We start from the raw sequence: 18,286 nt of genomic DNA, 5'->3' as shown, positions 1-18,286 counted from the left end.
AGCAGAGAATGCAAAGATTGGAGACTTCCCCAAGGTCACCACTACTAAGACGGAGAGGACAGCAAGCTAACAACCTAGGTCTGCAGACTCCATGTTCAGTGCTCTTTCTGCCACACTGGGTTGCCTCTCCCAGGAAGGTAAACGAGCCACCCAAATGAGACGGTGTCACTTCAGTTTTGCCCGGCATGTTTCACCAATGCTTTCAGAATCATTTTTGCAACCGGAACATTTCTTAAAGGAAGAAAACTAGTTCATCACAGTAATCAAGTCTGTCATAGAGGATGTGTGATGATGTTTGAAAATATAATCCTATGAACATCAGAACTGACAACTCTGAAACATCTCTAGGCTAAATCTGCTAATAACAGTCTTTAGCATTCAGGCTGGCTCTCCCATCAGTTGGTGTGATACATTTCACAGCAGAAATGCCCTAACAAGGAACGTCCTCAAAGAGGAACCAGGGAGAGGACAGATTTTAATGAGACCCGATTCCTGAATAGGTGAAGTGTGAGTGGAGAATAATAGCATGACATGAAACATGTATTTCCATGAATCAGACAAGATGGGGTCTCCCATCAGAAAATGCAGCAAACACTTTCTAGAGGCCAGGACTTGTATGGAAGAGAAGTCAAGACACCAGGGCCTTCACCTCTGTAGATCCTCCCTGAGAAAATGTACTTTGATTAGAATGAAGCCAACACATATGAATTGCAATGACCTCTTCTGGGCCTGCTGATCACCCACTCATTCCTTCTTACCCACCTCTCTACCCACGGACTCACCTGCTCCTTCATCTTTGTGTGACCACTGACCTGCCCATTCTACCCACCTGCCATCTCTCTGTCTATCCATCCATCCATCCATCCACCCACATACTCACCCATTCATCCAACAACCTATCCTTGTATATACCTATCTCTCTATCATCCATTCTGGTATCCATCCACCTACCCACACACCCATCCATCCCTTCACCCATCCACGCAACCTTCCAACTGTCTACTTGCCCGCCACCCCTCCACCCATCCACTCCACCCATCTGACCAGCTAACTAGTCTTTCCTGTATGTCTACTATGTATAAAGCCCTGAGGAAATGTCGAGGAAGTGGGGGACAGGCGGTGATAAAAATCTCGGACATATTTGCTCACTGCCCATGAGATCATGACCATGGAGACTCCAGTAGAGGTCAGACTGTGAGCTGGCAACTGAGAACTCCCTCAAGGAGGGGGCAGGAGAAGGCTCCATGTAAAGCTAACCAAGTACTAGGAGTCAAGATGATGGCACAACCAGGACAAAGGCAGGGATTTCCCCAGGGCGCTGCCTGGGCCCCAGGACCAAGTTCCAATAGCCGCCATAGGCAGACCCAAAGCAGCCTGGCTCTTGTCTGTTTAATGGACACCCATCCCCTTGGCTAAACACCACTGTTCTTTTGGTTTTGTTTTTATTTATTTTTTTTAATGAAGAACACACAGAATGTGGTGAAAGGGCATGAAACAAAAAGGCTATTAATCCTCCTCCAAAAATCTCAAGTGTAAAAGTACAGTATTATTTGTTGCTTTGTTGACTAGATGGGCTGTCCAAGATGACCACTGTTCTGCTGTTGGTTTCTCTCTCTCTCTCCTACTCTTTTGTGGTTCATTTTTTCACCTTTGAAGAAGACAACCAAAGTGCCTTCCCAGGTAAAGCCAAAGCAGGAAGAAACCCCCATGATACGTGTATCCCCTCAGTGATTTTGGCAGCCTCTGTGTACCATCTGTGTTTTTCTTTACTAAATACCTGCCTCTTACAAAACCCAAAAAAGAAACCCTGTCTTGCTACCTCAAGTGCTAGTTATATTTTTACTGTACACATTAAAATCAAACACGGCTATTAAAATAAAGACTGTAGGTCTGGGTCCCAGCTCAGATTGTGCCCTCTCCCACCTCTGGGGTGCTGTGCTTGGACCTGCCATCATGGCTGCACTCCTCCCTCCCCCGCTGCCTGCGGTGGGACTGACCTGGTGGGGCTGACCTGAGGCCCAGGCTAGCTTCCCTGTTAGGGCTTTGCTTCATCTTTATTCCTGCAGAAATCTATTTGCTTATTTTTTAATAAACGAGGAGGGTTAATAGAGAAGTCTTTGAAGGAGCAAGTTTTTTTCTTTTTGAAAGGGAGAGAGAGAGAGCGCTCGAGAGCCAGTGGGGGAGGGGCAGAGAGAGAATCTCAAGCAGGCTCCACACTCAGCGTGAAGCCGGAAGCCCAAAGCCCAAGATCATGACCTGTGCTGAAATCAAAAGCCTGATGCTTAATGACTGGGCCACCCAGAGGCCCCCCTCCAAGGAATAAATTTGAAAGAAAAAAAAAGTAATATTAAATGTAATCTTAATGTTAGTACAAATGTTAACTGAGAAGCCACAATTTTGGGCTTCTCTGTAAAATCTCTTCTGGAAAACAAGTTGGAAAACCAGTGGAATAGATTGATAAATGGCTTTGTACGCGAAGACTATGAACACCCATAAATCACATAGTTAGTTGTGTGTGTGAAGTCTGTGTGAAAGCATTTGCTTGTGAGCATAGCACTGTGAGAATGGGAATTCCCAAAGATGGTAAGCACTGCCAGAATGCAGCCGGAGCAGTGACGCGGGGACCCACCAACCCCCTGTACCTCCCATAAAGTGTATCACAGGTATTTGGGGGTCGAGAGGACTGTGTGCAGCTAGTATCTGGACACACCCTTCCTTATTATTCCTGTGCTAATTTAGCTTCCCCCCCAGTCCCCCACCCTACATGCATAAACCGCTTTAATCCTCACAACCCTCTGCAGTAGACCCTGTTGTAATCTGGAGGGTATCCCAGGGGAGCTCTGATCAACTCTCTGCTTCATGGCAGAAGCAACACCCTCTAGCTCCCGGGAATATTGGCGATGGAGGGTCCCAGCTAGGACTTCTGGGAATTACCTTCCACCATGGGGAACCTCACTGCCCATGGAGGCACCCCTCCCATGGCCAGTCATTGGCAGATGGGAAGATACAAAGGCCCGGGCTCCACGCCTCGCTGTGGATACCTGGAGGGCTATCCCAGCTCCAGTGCACTCCCAGCATCCACTGTAACCTCAATTGCAACCATATTTCGGATCAGCTTCTTGCTCTGCCCCAAGCTGCCGCCTTCATTCCCTTACAGTGCATTTCCCTGGCCCACCCTCCCCTATACCTGCCACACCCAGCGTTCTGGCTCAGAGCATATTTACAGGGAGCCCAATCTAAGGCATTATCCCCATTTTACAGACAGGAAAACTGAGGTGCAAAGATACTGAGCACTTGCCCAGGTTTATCTGACTAGCAAGTGGAGCCAAGATGTGAACCAAGGAAGTCTGTCTCCAGAGTCGGTGATCCTAAGCATTTCACACTATTGATGGCAAAGGTGGGCATACCCACTCCCCACTCCACACCCCCTTCCACAGTTTATAGTGCCCTGACCAGACTCCAGGCCTAGCAACTGAGTAACTTGCTAATTACTGTTTATTAATTGAAGATTTATTTATTTATTTGAGAGAAAGAGAGCATGTGCATGTACATGAGCAGGGAGATGGGGAGAGGGAGAGAGAAACTTAAGCAGGCTCCATGCCCAGTATGGAGCCCAATGTAGGGCTCCATCTCAGGACCCTAAGATCATGATCTGAGCTGAAACCAAGAGTCAGCTGCTCAACTGACCGCACCACCCAGGCAATTTAAATAATTATGATTTAAATAATTCTTGTTTAAACCAGAATTCTAGGAAGCTTGAATTTCATTGAGAAAGAAAGGGGGTGCTGGGGGTTGCAATTCCAGGAGAAGATGGATCTTCCCAGCTCCCTCTGCCCCCTGACATGGGGCTGGCCTCACACAAGGTCATATCCACATGTGTATGAGTCACCGCTGCTCCCGCACACATGGACGAAGCTGGCATCCATCAGCGTTTAAAGCTGTGTGTCTTGTCAGCTGAGATTTCTGTCAGCTGTCCTCCCCTGATGGCAGAAGACTTCCCTCCCCCTTAGCAAGTGCACAGGCTAACATACCTTGACACACACTCAGGGGGCAGGGGAGGGGGTGGTACTCTGGCCTCATGCAAGGAGAAATGCATGGGATGTGCTATGGGGCTCTCCAGAGTACTTTTCACACAGTGTCTTGGTCTATCTTTATCCGAGTGTTTTCCCTGGTAGCGGGGATGTCACTCCTATTTAACAGGATTGTAGTTTAAACTTTAATTGTTCACTTTAAAAATTCTTCTCTCTGTATTCTCACCATCTTAAAATGTACGTTCTTAAATTTATGTATGAGACTCTTGCTAGGCTAATGACTATTTGGTTAGCAGGAGCTTGCAAATAATTTTCCTCTAAAATTAATTAGCAGACTACTTCTATCTTTACAAATACTTTTTGATACAAATAATAAATAAATAAAAACAGCTTTCCCATAATAAATAAAAGTTCTAAAAGAACTGCACTGGAGTGCCCAGGTGCCTCACTCAGCAAAGCCTCTGATTCTTGCTTTCAGCTCAGGGGGTGACCTCGTGGTCATGAGATCGAGCTTCACGTTGGGCTCCACGCTCTGCATGGGATCTACTTCAGAGTCTCTCTCCCACTTGCTCTCTCTCTCATGTCAATAAATAAATAAAATCTTTTAAAAAACATGATTGCCCCTAATGGGGGTTTAGTGTTTAATGGGTACAGACATTCAGTCTGGGAAGACAAGCAAGCTGTGGAGATGGCCGCACAGAAGGTGACTGCTTCAGGCCCCTGGGCTCTGCACTGGAGAGTGGTTAAAATGGTAAGTTGTATGTAGATTTTGGCATAATAAAAAAAGAAAGATGGGGTTAAAATGCTGAGGACCACTGTCATAGGAAAAGCTTTAGAATGTGAGGGAGCAAAACAAATAGCTGTAAAAGAATTAAAAAAAAAAAAAAAAAAGATCCCAGCCGAGTGTGAAGGTGGGCCTGTCTGAATGATGACGTTCCAGGTGACTTTGATTTTCTTTTTGGGGCTTGCCTATATTTTTTACATTTTATTTCTGATCATGCATTATTTTTGTAATCTGAAAAGGAAACGTCAGGTCATTTTTGAACATGTGAATGAGAAGAAGATGGGGTTGCACCATGGGTTTACAACATGGGGTTGCAAATTCCCTCGCTCCCCCAGTCAGGGAAGAAGTGAGTAAAATGGAAAGAGCTGCTTCTGGCACTGGCTGGCCACACTGAGAGGGACAGAACTTCCCCCCAGGAGCAGCTGCCTGCCTAGGGATGAAGGGACAGGGGCCTGGTTCCAGCCTTGCCTCGAGCTGGGACCACAGACTCCTCACCTGGATGGTGGGAGGTGAGACGTACTGGTCTCCCTTTAGCTCTGTCCTTCTCCGGCAGGAATTCTTTTGCCCCCTAATGGAGGATTGCTCATCTAGGTGTAGGATAGGGGTTAATTGCCGAGGGTCAAAAATTCGCTAGCCTGTGTCTTGTGTCCAACCTTTGGTAAATTCTTTAACCTCTGGGTTTTCTCACCTGCCAAATGTTGGTAAAACAGTCTCCATTCTGTTGGGTTGTATTCGTTTGCTAGGGGCTACCTTAACAAATTATCACAAACTAGGTGGTTTAAACAAGCCAACTGTAATGTCTCACAGCTCTGGAGGCTGAAAGTCTAAGATCAAGGTGTCGGCAGGGCTGGTTCCTTCTGAGGGCTGTGGGGGAGAGTCGGTTCCATACCTCTCTTCCCAGCTTCTGGGTGGCTGGTAATTATTGGTGTTCCTCGGCTTGTAGAAGCAGCACCCTCTCCCTGCCTTCATCTGCACACGGGGTTCTCCCCGTGTGCGGGTCTGTCTCCAACTTTCCTCTTTTTATAAGGCCGCTAGTTAAACTGGATTACCCTATTCCAGTAGGACCTCATCTTAACTAATTACATCTGTAATGACCCTATTTCCAAATAAGCTCACATTCCAAGGCTCTTCCGGTTAGGAGTTCAAATATGGATTTTTGGAGGGAAACATTTCAACCCATCTCTGGAGTTATAAGTATCAGATGAGATAATACATTTAAGAGCATAGCACCCAGCATGTAGTGAGCGTTCAAAATTACAGCCATTCCCAGGTTCATGACACTTGCCATTAGAGTAACTGTTACTATGACCACCTTGCCACCGGCTCCTTCCTTTGTTTCTCACAGAGACCTGGACGGTATCTGTACCGAGGGCTTCTGTTGAAGCTCTCATGAGACAATACACGCCCCCACACTGCTTTTCATAAGGAAACAGCGATTTTTTCCCTGACTAGAGAAAGTCGAACTTGCAAGCTTTGGAAGGCTAGGCATCAATTGAAACAAATTGCTAAACCACATTATTTTGATCTTTCAAATTTATCTGACAGCAGAAGGAGTAGGTTTCTTTCCTGTGCTGTACGTTATCTGCAGTCATTTGTAATTGTGTTTAAAGAAACAGGGGGGAGGGCCGCCAAGCGGTGCCTAGGAACACAAGATTTGGAGACACCTGCCTTTAGAATCAGAAGAACTAGGATGTGATTCTGAACGAGGCTCACTAGTAACACCACGGGGGGCCCAGCTAAGCCGCTCTGCCACACTGATCTACAATTTCTTCATTCATTCAATCAACAAACCTGTGTTTCAAGGACTAAGAGCCAGTATTACACACGGCACCAGAGGTACAGAGAGAACTATGGGCCCCTGTCCCAGTCAAGGGGCTCCGAGGCCCACTGTCCGCTGGGAAGGGGCAGATGGACACATATATAACCCAGGCCAGGCAGGGAGCCCACGGCATCCTCCGCTGTGAACCTGGGGGGAGTGGTTCCCGCTTCCCTCCCACAAATCACACGAGGTGGTTTGGAGAGTGAATTCCTCGGGAGCAGACCTTCCACATTGCTCCTCCTGCTTGGCCCAGCTCTGGCTTACAGAAGTCGCTGGCAATGCTGGCAGAATGAAGGGAGCACCTAAATGGTGAAGAACATGGGCTTCTGAGTTAGCCAGATCCGGCAGTTCTGAATAAACTCATCACTTGCTGCCTGTAGGAGGCTGGGCACATCATTCATCTTTGCTCAGCCTGCTTAAAAAAAATAAATAAATCTATGACATGGTCGTTAATTATCAAAATCCTTCATTCATTAAACAAAGATTGATCAGGTACCTAGCAGGTCCCCCGGCACCCAGCTCTATGTCTTAGGGGAGGCACTGTGGTGGGGTAAATGTGGCGAGGCAGAATGAGGGGGTGGGAACTGGGATTTGAAATAGGGTGCGGGCGAGGCCTCCCTGACAAGGAGACATATGGGCAGGTTGGGACGGAGGTGAGAGGGCCGGACACAGCTCACTGGGCGAGGCTTCAGGGCACGTGGAATGACCCATCCCCCACGTGGTGGCTGTTGGAAGCACCACATTGAACAACAACCGTACAGCACTTAGGGTGCAGCCGGGGAGGCAGTGGGAGCTCACTGATTGAGAGCTATTCTTACTTAGTGTTATGTTAATAAATGGAACTGCATGGAACAATGAAGGAGACAGAGACTATACACGTCCTCTGGGCCCAAGGGCTGTCACACGGTGAATATTATTATTATTATAGTTGTTTGTTGCCAGCAATTACCTCTAGGAAATACTCCTGACAGTCTGACGTCACAGAGGGCCCATCAGCAACCCCCTTACATCCTCAGGTCCTACCTAGGACTTGAGCCCCAGAGAGACAGGGATGGGAGAGATGAGGGAGCCGGGGAGAGGGTGGGTTTCTCTCCTGCTTCTCTCCTGCCTCAGGAGCCCGGGTCCCCAGCCCCACACTCGCACGCTGGGGAGATTCCCACACCCTGTGTGAAACACTGATGCCAGCCATCACAGCAAGAACTGGGGGATCGTTATTAGCAGATTCAACGACTATAGATCCTGTTAATACTTCTCTTGTCAGTTCTGATTATTTATTGGGCAGAGAAAGTCTTTTTAGTTTCTAGAAGCCCGGAAGGCAGCAGAGTGGGAGAGTGTGACTGGATTTCTCAATCATGTGTGGATTCTATCCAACAAAGTTAACTCAAGGTTACCAGTGGCGAAGAGCTTCTACAAGCTGTGAAGTGTTGGGTGCAGAGCTGTGTGACCAGAGGCACGAAGAGCTGTGGTCCCTGTAAATCTGGGAGCTGCTAATTCATCAGAGGAGCCAAGCATGGCTCTCCCACTAGCTGACAGCAGCAGGCAGGAGCAGGAGCAAAACACCACTGAGTATACTCAGGGAGAAGAGTCCAGAACCCTCTCCCCAGTGTGAAGGAGGCAATGCGGGAGGGTTGCTGTTAAACTTAGATGCAGAGATGACAATTAGGTTATAGGAAAAATTCCCTCTTGAGAATGTTTACATTTCCCGTAAAGATACCTGGGTGTGAGTTGGGTCCCCCAGAAGCTCTAGAAGCCCAGGACAAGGAATTGTGTACAAGTGATTTTCTAAAAGATGTGTTCTCAGGAGAAACATGTAAGGCAGAGGGGAGTGAGAAAAGGCCAAGATGTGGTTTCAGGGGAGGGCCAGCCTCAGCCTAGTCCTACGGGGAGTTCTGGAGCATGAGTAGCACTGGCGTCATAGGACCCCACCAACCAGGGTCGCTGCGGGCCGCTGGGCTCAGGTGTAGGTCCCAGGCACCTCCAATCGCCCAAGGTGTGAGCCATCTACAGGGACACCTGCACGGCTAGGGGCTGGGCAGACCTGACCAAAGTCCTGAAAGAGATCCCAGGAGATCCCGCTGGGACACGACAGCATCTGCTGTAGCTAGCTTTTGCCTGTAATGCCTAGTGCTAATTTTCAGGGCAGCGGGAGTTTGAGCCAGACTAAAGGGAAGAACAGAAGGGGGGTGGTCTGTGAGCAAAAGCCTTCCACTTTTAAGGTAAGTGTCAAATCCCCAAGTGAATGGCAGCAGGGGGGGAAATGGAACATGCTCTGGCTTATAGGCAAGGTTGACTCTGTTCTGTTTTCATATTAAACCGCTACAATCTTAATACAAGTTAATGGATTTATTATTCAGACAATTAAATGAGATAGCATATGTGAAAGAGACTGGCGCTCAGTAGGTTTAGAATGACTGTCCTGCTGGACTGGATTCTGAAGATGGCTTGATTAGACCCACATACACAAACTCTGTTCTTTGGAAAGTCACCATGGTGACAGGGGTAGTAATAATAACAGAAATAATGATGATGCAGTTTGGGGACCTAAACACCATCATTGCTTACAGTCTCAACCCTATGAAGGAGGTTACATTTCCCTCCATAGAGGAGAGGTAAATAGTCTCCCAGAGGTCATACAGCTCTGGACAGCAGTGGACTGTGGCCTCCTTTTGTCCAACTTTACAAATTTGCATTTCCTGTTGTGATTTATCACTACCACGCCCCAGGCCATGATACATTTTATCTGAGTTGGGGGGAGGGGGTATTCGCCAAGTTCTCAAATCAGCTCCTCAGTCAAGTTTGTGTCTGATGTAATTCCCCTGGAAATCCCAGAGTCTGGGATGGGGCAGAGACAGGAGGGATGCAGGTCGGCTGTGGCTCCTGGGAATGGCCGAGAGAGGCTCATGAAAGGAAGGCCCTAAAATAGGAAGCTTGAGTGGCATCAGGGAACTAGCACGAGGTCACTGGGACAAGCCCCACTTTCTAGGACGCCTAGTAGACGCATCACAGTCAGACTGTCGCAGAGCTTCTGACAAGTTCCTAGTGATGGCCTCGAGTAAAAAATCGAGAAACAGCCAGAATCCTGAAAGTCCAGGGGATGGTGGAATGACCAGTCCCCAAAGGGGTCAGATCTAGGACTTGGCGAGTTCTCTCTACTCCTGGCTAGACTTCCTAGTGCTCTGTTTCTTATCTCACTCAAATTCAACCTGAAATGCTGATACCAGATATAAATCACAAATGGGTGGCTGGTGTAAAGCCTGCAGGTTAACATGTCTTAGAGAATAAGACCAGGAGCCCGAAAGATCAGACAGGCAGGTTCTAGCAAGATGATGTTTAAGCAATTCGTGTGAGTGTGTATGTGTACATGCAGTATTTAAGTTTCCTAATTGGATAAAAAAAAATCCACCACACAACTTCAGCATCCTGGTAGGATGAGGCAGCAGGGTGTATGACATAAAAGGGAGTTTCATCTAACACCTCCCAGGCACGAGGATCTCACTGGCTTCCCCTAATGACCTACAGTCATGGGAATTCCAACCAAACTGAGTTTACTCTATGACACCATCTTTTCAAGTAAGACATGGGCAGGGGGAGCAACCGTGACAGCATTTGAGTCTTAGTGGAGAGATTTTTTTTTTTTAAACAAATCTTGGGTAACAACTTGAAGTTTGAGAGACACACCAGCAAAGACTGGATTACTGTTCACCAGCAGCAAAGCCAAAGAGATCAGCAAACTCAGCAAATCACCATCTGCTGTTCTTCGTCACCTCCTTGGGGTGATCAGTTAGAGAAACTGCCATTAGAGGTGATAGGGCCCGAAGCTGAGATGGCTGGTCTCCCCCGACACAAGCTACACTGCGATGTCCACACTCACAGCTGGTTGAGAGGCTGGGCAGACGATGAAGAGTGGGGCTATTATTTGGAGTCATTTCTACAATAGGTTTGTCCATGGGGAGTGAGGAAGCAATCCCAGGAAATGCTGTAGAAAGAATGGGCCCTTTTCTTATAATCAAAGATATTTCCCAGCAGCCTCTTTCAAGTTCTCCATGTGCCGAATGCTCTTGGAAGCCTCATAGCCCCCATGCAAATCTCGTGCAGACCCTCAGTAGTTTTCCAGGATAAATGCTGCACGTATTATGTTTTCATAATAGGGTACAGTGAGACTATATTAATTTAGTTTCCATCCTAGGCACCATGAAGTAAATACAGTGTCATTTTAAGAGACAAATCAGAAGGAACATTTACTAAAGGGGGTATACTGTGAATGAGAGCCATCACATATTAGGGTGACAAGTCTCAAGAATTTGTCCACTTGAGATCTGGTATGTCATCTGTGTTTTAGGAGACTGGAAAAAATTAAAAACTGATCACCTGGGGCATCTGGGCAGCTCATTTGGTTAAGCGTCTGCCTTTGACTCAGGTCATGATCTCAGGGTCCTGGGATTGAGCCCCCTGTTGGGCTCCCTGCTCAGTGGGAAGTCTGCTTCTCTGTCTGCCCCTTCCCCTAATCATGCTCTCTCTCTCTTTCTCTCCTTCAAATAAATAAATAAAATCTTTAAGAAAATGATCACCCAAAGAAAATGAAGGTTTTGATTTTTACTTGGATACTTAGCACATGTTCCCAAGCATGTCTTAAAACATTATGGGTATAAGCCGGTCAATGAACTCAGTGAATCCTTGGTAGAAACACCTAATTAGAGGGAGTCTGTTCAATCCCAGTACATCACCATCATGCATCATGGGCATGCACGGAGGGGCCTGGCTTTGCACCCTCACTACCCAACACGTGGCACACGTTGAGAACACACAGCACGGGCACCCAGTAATTATCCATACATGGACTTTCACTTACTGAACTGCAGGGAAATTGAGGGCAGCCTTCTGGTCTTTACTCCCATAAGCTAAATGGAACCCTCCCTCCAAGGGCCTTGGATAGACCTTGGCTAGTGACCAGCAATTATTCATCTACTTGTCTATATTCCGCACTGGGCTGGGAGTTCGTAAGGAAGGGGCCACACCATAGTCCCTTCCATGCTTCCAGCTCCCAGCACCCAGCCCAGGGGCTGCCAAAGGAGTGAATAAACGTAGGAACAAATACATCTCTGATAGGTTAAAAATCAAAAAGTGTAAAAAAAAAAAAAAGTCAAAATTGTGCGCAGACGCATGTGTAGTGGCGGGGGGTTGTGGGGGTGGGGTAGGCGCAGGGAGGGGGTTGGGGAGCACATCTATCATAGCTCCAAGCAATTCTCAGGGTTACTATCTGAGAATCACCAGGACGATGTGTCAATAATGTGAATTCCTTGGTCCTACCACAAAGCCATTGGATCAGAAGTTCTGGGCGGGGCTGGGGAATCAGAACTTTGAACGCAGTGCCCTGGGAGCTTCTCATACATCTAGAAGGTTAGGAATGTTGCCCTAGAGAAACGTTCTGGGATTGTTTCTGGGATGAGCTGGGATTGTCAGAATGCCCGGGGATTTTGATACTTAAATAGCCAACTCCAGCCTGAGTTTCTGTGTACACATCTGGCAGAAGAGGGGTTTTCATGTGGGGAAGTGTTCTGAGATTTGCTGACCATAGAGAGGTAGGAGGTAATAATAACAGGGCCAAAGCTCAGAACAGCACACTCAGGGAATCAGAGGCAGATAGGATCCCCCAGGCCTTCAGTGTACAGGTGGGAAACAAAATCCCCCTCCCAGTGTTTCTGAGAAGGGTAGCTGGAGGAGAGCTCCTAAGAAGGTAAAACAGAGCTGGGCCCCGAGCTAATGCCAGTGTCCCAATCTAGGATGCACGAAAGAAATGGAAGAAACCTCTTCTTTAGCATGCCAACCGGGAACCACAGGCCCAGCTCCCAGACCAGAGTGTGCACATGGAATCAATTGAAATTGAGTCACGGATATAATTAATTTAATGTGTTTAAACGATTTTCCGTATAGTAAACACGCTGAATGAGGGTGACCCAGAATAAAGTGCTTGCCTGAGAGTGGAAAAATGGACACCGTGTGCGCTGTATAATGAAAACCCTTCAGCAAATAGAAAATGCGGCAATTTATTTCCACCTCCCATTCCTTTCCTTTCCAACTCTTTATTTATGGCTGAACTTGGCCTTCTGTGGTCTCCTTGGACCACAGAGACACTTTTTATTTTGTCAGAAGATGTCCTTTCTTCTCTGATCAGAAGACCATTTTAATGAAACCTGTCTGCAGCCCAGTGACAAGCACATATTAATATGTGACAAAGGGGATCAGCGGGAAGGGGAAAAAAGTACAGAAATGTTTCACTGCTGTAATCCCTTTCTCCAGGAAAGGGGAACGGGCATGATGAGAAGGGAAGGAAGGTGACATGGGGTGTGGTGGGGACAAGCGCGCAGCGGAACCACCCTCCTGGCTCTGCCCAAAGTCCCTCCAGGGGATTCTGCACGCTCTCTCTCTGGACCTCAGATACTCATCTACAACCGGAGGAGGTTAAACCTGAGGATTTTAAAGAGCGCTTCCAATCCTGACGTTCGCGGGGTTATGAATTACAAACCGGAGCGGGCAATACATACATGTCAAGCAATTTCTCATTAAAAAGAAACTCATCTTCAAGCTGTGCCAAGTGTTCACGTGGTCTTATCTAATTGCTCATCGAGTGTGGATTCGGTATTATTTGGCTTAGATGAAAGGGAGCCCTTGGAAGTGGTTATAAATGATCTCCCACTAAGAAACATGGGGCATCTGGGCAAAATGCCGACTGCTGGGATGAGGAGGGCCGCAGAATGCGTCCTAGACTCTGTAGCTCTCTACCCAGAGATCTGGCTGAAGATACTATGGATTCCTTCCATTAGATAAGACACAAAGCATGGCAAGATGACCCGAAGAGGTGTACCCACTTTTTCGGACAGCTCTGCCACAGTGGTCCTGGGGTAGAACAGGTGAGTCCCACCGTCCCTGAGGCTCAGTCTATGTTTATACCAGAAGAGAGAAAAGCTCTGGGGTGCCCGTGGGGCCACGGTGGGGGTGGGGGTGAGGTCTCAGGGGTTGCTGGAAAGGAGGCCAAACAAACAAGGCCCTGCCTGGGCTCCTCCTCTTTCCCACTGAGAGGTTTCTCTCTAATCTGTATTACATACCAGCACCACATGAGATTTTATAAGAGTTTCTGAGGATAAACACTTTTTTTTTTTTGAAATCACATTCTCAAAAGCTGTTCAAGTTCACCGTCTGAATGCAGGCCGTGCTATAAACAAGGCTATTGCCCGTAACTATTCAGAGCCTTGATGTCTGAACTGTGGGAGCAGAGCCCAAGAGTTGTCGGGTCAAGAGTGGCTCTAGTCTGGGGTGTTGGCAGCTGCCTCCCCACCCCAGAAGCATTGCTCAAACTGTAGTGCCCATCAGCACCCCCTGGAGGTTCTGTTAAACCACAGGGGCAGGGCCCTTACCACAGACTGATTCAGTGCTTCTGGCGTTGGGCTGGAGAAAGTGCATTTCTTTTTTTTTTTTCTTTTAAAAATTAAAGATTTTATTTATTTCCTTGAGAGAGAGCGAGAGAAAGAGAGAGAGAGAGAGCATGAGAGGTGAGAGGGTCAGAGGGAGAAGCAGACTCCCCGCTGAGCAGGGACCCTGATGTGAAACTCAGGAACTGAGCCGAAGGCAGCCGCTTAACCAACTGAGCCACCCAGGAGTCCCGAGAAAGTGTATTTCTACTGGCGCCCAGGGTACTGCCAGTCAAGGTGTACTTTGAGAATTTGTAGCCTATAAGATGAAGGCCAGCCTCCTCAGCTTGTTCCTCCAAAAGTGGGCCCCAGCTTACCTTCCCAGACACATCCTCCTCCTTTCCAATTATCCCCACAAAGTCACTGTCCCTGCACACACTCACGCATCTCTCCTTGGCTCACCACGCTCCATCTGGCCAGACTGCCGGCCCCCTCTCCGCGTGGCTAAGGCACAGCACCACACTTTTCCTCCAGAGAGCTCCCTGACTTGTTCATCCAGGGTCGCAGAAACCCCTCTGGGCTCACATGCTTTCTCCCAGGGTGCTGAGCCCTTTAAATTCTCATTACCATTCATGTCCAACTCTCGCACCTGCATTCGGACCGCGGGCTCCGGGACAGGGAGCCCATCGTGTCCACCTCAACATCCACGTCACTGTCTACACCCTCAGCTCCCGCACCCCATGGCCTCCCAGAACAACCACCGGCAAGCCTGAGTGCGCACACAAAGGAGTATGAACATTTAAGGAATACACCTATTAGCTCGTCTTGTGTACTCTTCTTAATACCCCAAGACAGACTGATTCTCTAAATGACTCTTTACATTAGAACACAAGACAGGACTTGAGCCATTTCAACCTTTTCTTTTGGCAAATTTTCCCTATTTTCTGAGAGCAGAGTTAGTGAGAAACACACCATCACGAGACGTGATGAAATGCCACTGATGTCCACTACCCGAAGGTAGGATAATACAGCAAGTAGGAGCTAGACCCAGGTTTGAATCCCAGTTCTCTTTCTGACTGGCAGTAAAACGTAAATGCTCTGCGGTCCAGGCTCCTCACCTCTAATGGTGATAACAACAGCATCGACTTCCTCTGGATGGCACACGGAGGCAATGAGATCATTATTAACGCTGACAACCCTCGCACGGGCCTAGCGTTGGGCAGACATTATTACATCTAACCTACAGGAAGTGCTTAGTGAAGTATGTGGCCCAGCATAAACATTAAAGAGATGTTAGCAATTATCATCATTGTTTATTTTACCAACTTCTGTGCAAGACGTAGATTATTATCCCCAACTCCCAGACAAGAAACTTGAGGATCCCAGCAAGCAGCCTGCTCAAAAAACACGAGCAGTTTTCACTTTGCGATGGTTCATCTTTACACCTACCTCATAAGGTAGGTCCTATTTCCATCTCAGGAAGGAAAACTCTACGGTTTGGAGATGGTTCCTTGAAAGACCCAGGCCTGGAGCCTGACTTTGGGTCAGGAGCTCTTGCTGCCCTCACCATCCCCCCACCTGGTGAATTTCAACTGCGCTGTGTTCAACCTGCTCACGGTGCCCTTTGTCATCCACGACCTACAGAGAAGCATCTTCCCAGCCTGTCAGAGAGCGTCACCGAACCTGTCCCTCATGGCAGCAGCTCTGCAATCCTGTAACCCACAGGAAGTTACTTCAGTGATCAGAGATAAGGGACTGCGTCTCAAAGGGCACGTGACTCAGCCCCCTCTTGCCTTGTACATCTCCAAGGAGCACTAAGGAAAGCAGAGGCTGGGGTGTGGGACTGACCGTGACCCCGAAGAAGTTGGTCTCGTTCATGGCATTGAGGATGATCCTGCCCAGTGTGTGGTCCGTGTAGTTGAAATCCTGGATCCGCTGGTGCCGGCTGCTGGCGTGCAACGTCTCCATGGCCCTCTGCAGCGTCTTGGCAATAACCCAGATGCCGTCATAAGCGTACCCGTGGAACTTGCTAGGCCCCACGCCTGACCGCTTGTTGTTGTACTCTCTCTCATACTGCTGCGGGGTCTGTAAAACAGGGAGGTGGGGGGGAGGCAGGTTACAGCTGGCAGGGACATCAGGCACAAATGCTTACTGTGAGCCACGCACGGTGCCAGGCCCTTCCTGGACATTATCTCATTGAATCTGCTCAACAACCTTATACAGTGGGGACTATTATTGTCCCCGTTTTACAGATGAGAGAACAGATTCAGGGAAGTTGACTTGCCTAGGACCACACTGCCTGTGAGTGGCAAGGCTGAGACCCTGGCTGTCTAGCAAGGCTACGGTGAAGAAACAATGTCCCCTAACCAGGCGTCCCTGTCATATGTGCAGGGCCTGGAGCTACAGTCCCAGTGGAGGACCACATTCCATGTGTCTAAATATTTAGGTTATAGACTAGCAAGTAAACCACTTGATACAATATTTTCTATCTCTCCGTCATAATTAATATACCTTCCTAATGATCTGGAATGGCAAATTTGAGTTCAGAATTCTGGGGCTCCTTCAAGCTTCAGGTGGGACACAGAGGCACAGGGGGAGTTGGCCTTGCTGTCCTCCATCAGTCCACACGTCCTCCCCTCCTAGCATCAGAGACCTTTAACCACCCCAGAGGTGCAGCCCAGCCTCAAGAGGCCAACCCCAGCAAGAGGCTCCCTGGCTCTGGAAGGGGTTCCAGTGGCTCGTGTAGGGAATTCAGGATGTGATGTAGGAGGGAGGGAGTGCAGGCTTAGGGGTAGGAGGTATGTTCTAGTGGGCTGCAGGAGCCCCCGGAGCCCAAGTAAGGCCTGCCTAGAGCATGGGGCCTCGGGCTGGTCCCCGCTGCCCAGATGTAAGGGCTGTTCAGACCCTACACTGTGCCCCTCCTCTTTCCTCTTCGCTAATACAGCAAGGTCTGTGAATAATTCAGCATTCTGTAAAAAAAGAATTTTTTTCTCCCATTGAACAGAATGTCATAAAAGAATTTCATTGGTGATATTAACATTCTGATTGTGGCCACAAAGTAATGAAAACCTTTTTACTCTAGTTGCTGAGGCTTACACATCTAAATGGACACCACTCCAGGGAAACCCATCACCCTCAACCTTTCCACGGGCCTCTCGAGTCACTTCTAAATTCCTCTGCCAGAAATGCCATCAGAGCACACAGCTTAGTCTTTGGAAAAAACCTTCTTGGGGACAAATCACATATAGAAACCATTGACTCATTGTCAGGTTATACTGGGAAGCGTTCGTAGAGATGGTCACACATGCTCCCTCCACCTGAAGCCTGAGGCATAGAGAGGTCCAGAGACTTGCCCAAGGTCACACAGTGTATGTGCATGTATGTGTGTGTGTGTGTGTGCACGTAGGTGTGTGTGTGTGTGTGTGTGTGCATGTGCGTGTAGTTACACTGGTTCCATTCCCTCTACTACTTCTTTCTCATTATTGACTTTTGAGAGCAGAATTGCTTTTTTGCAAACGACCCCAAGTTGTCTGGGGCCAGGTCTAGTTGGTCTAGTTGGGCCAGGTCAAGTTGCCTAGGCCTGTGGAGGGTGGTGAGGCTAGGCCCTCAGGGGCTGGGTCTTGTAGATGGAGCCCAAGTGAGTCTCTTGACCTTGGTTCACTCAAACGTGCCTGGGGACAGCCAAACGCCTCCAACTGTGGACCCTGTAGGTGAGGAATTCTGCCTGACCAAATGGGAACGCTGGCGTCCCAGCAACAGCTCCCCCTCCTTTTTTGCTTCAGCTCCCACTGAATGACTCAGGTCTTAGGCCCGTTGACAGTTTTCCTTGGAAATGCATCAGGTCCAGCCATCACATTTGTTCGTCACTCAAAACACACAGCAGAAGCTCCTGAATCTGAGGATTCCTCAAGGAGCCAGCACCGTCTCTGTCTCCAGCCTCACTCAGGGTCCTGAGCCACTCCTCACTGTCCCTCACACCCTCCCCCTTACCCCCTCACGCACTCCCACAGGGCCGGCTTTCAGCTCTCCCCCTCCTCTCTCCTCCCAGAGGGGAGCACGTGGACTCCCTCATGAGGCACACTCTGTCCCTTAGACCTCTTGCGTCCTTTGATCACATCAAGTTTGTTCGCACCTCAGGGCTTTTGCACCAGCTGTTTCCTCTACCAGAAAGCTTCTCCAGCTTGTTGCATGATATTCTCCGCATTCAAATGTCAACACTTGTCGCTTCTCAGGGGTGGCTTCCCTG

The 18,286-nt window shown here is 48.4% G+C and overlaps 1 protein-coding gene across 1 annotated transcript in view; it reads right to left on the bottom strand.

The window, feature by feature from the left end:
• The window catches only part of GABBR2 (gamma-aminobutyric acid type B receptor subunit 2), a 340,230-nt gene that overhangs the window by 116,616 nt on the left and 205,328 nt on the right, over window positions 1-18,286 (bottom strand). The window contains exon 7 of the mRNA XM_032308333.1: window positions 15,889-16,125. Coding sequence (XP_032164224.1) covers window positions 15,889-16,125 — 237 coding nt within the window. The remainder of the gene's footprint in view (window positions 1-15,888; window positions 16,126-18,286) is intronic.

This window comes from Mustela erminea, chromosome 12 (genome assembly GCF_009829155.1).
Source record: "Mustela erminea isolate mMusErm1 chromosome 12, mMusErm1.Pri, whole genome shotgun sequence".
In the NCBI taxonomy this organism is placed as follows: Eukaryota; Metazoa; Chordata; class Mammalia; order Carnivora; family Mustelidae; genus Mustela; species Mustela erminea.
Note: the sequence above shows the minus strand (reverse complement) of the source record. Positions and strands in the feature narration are given on the sequence as shown.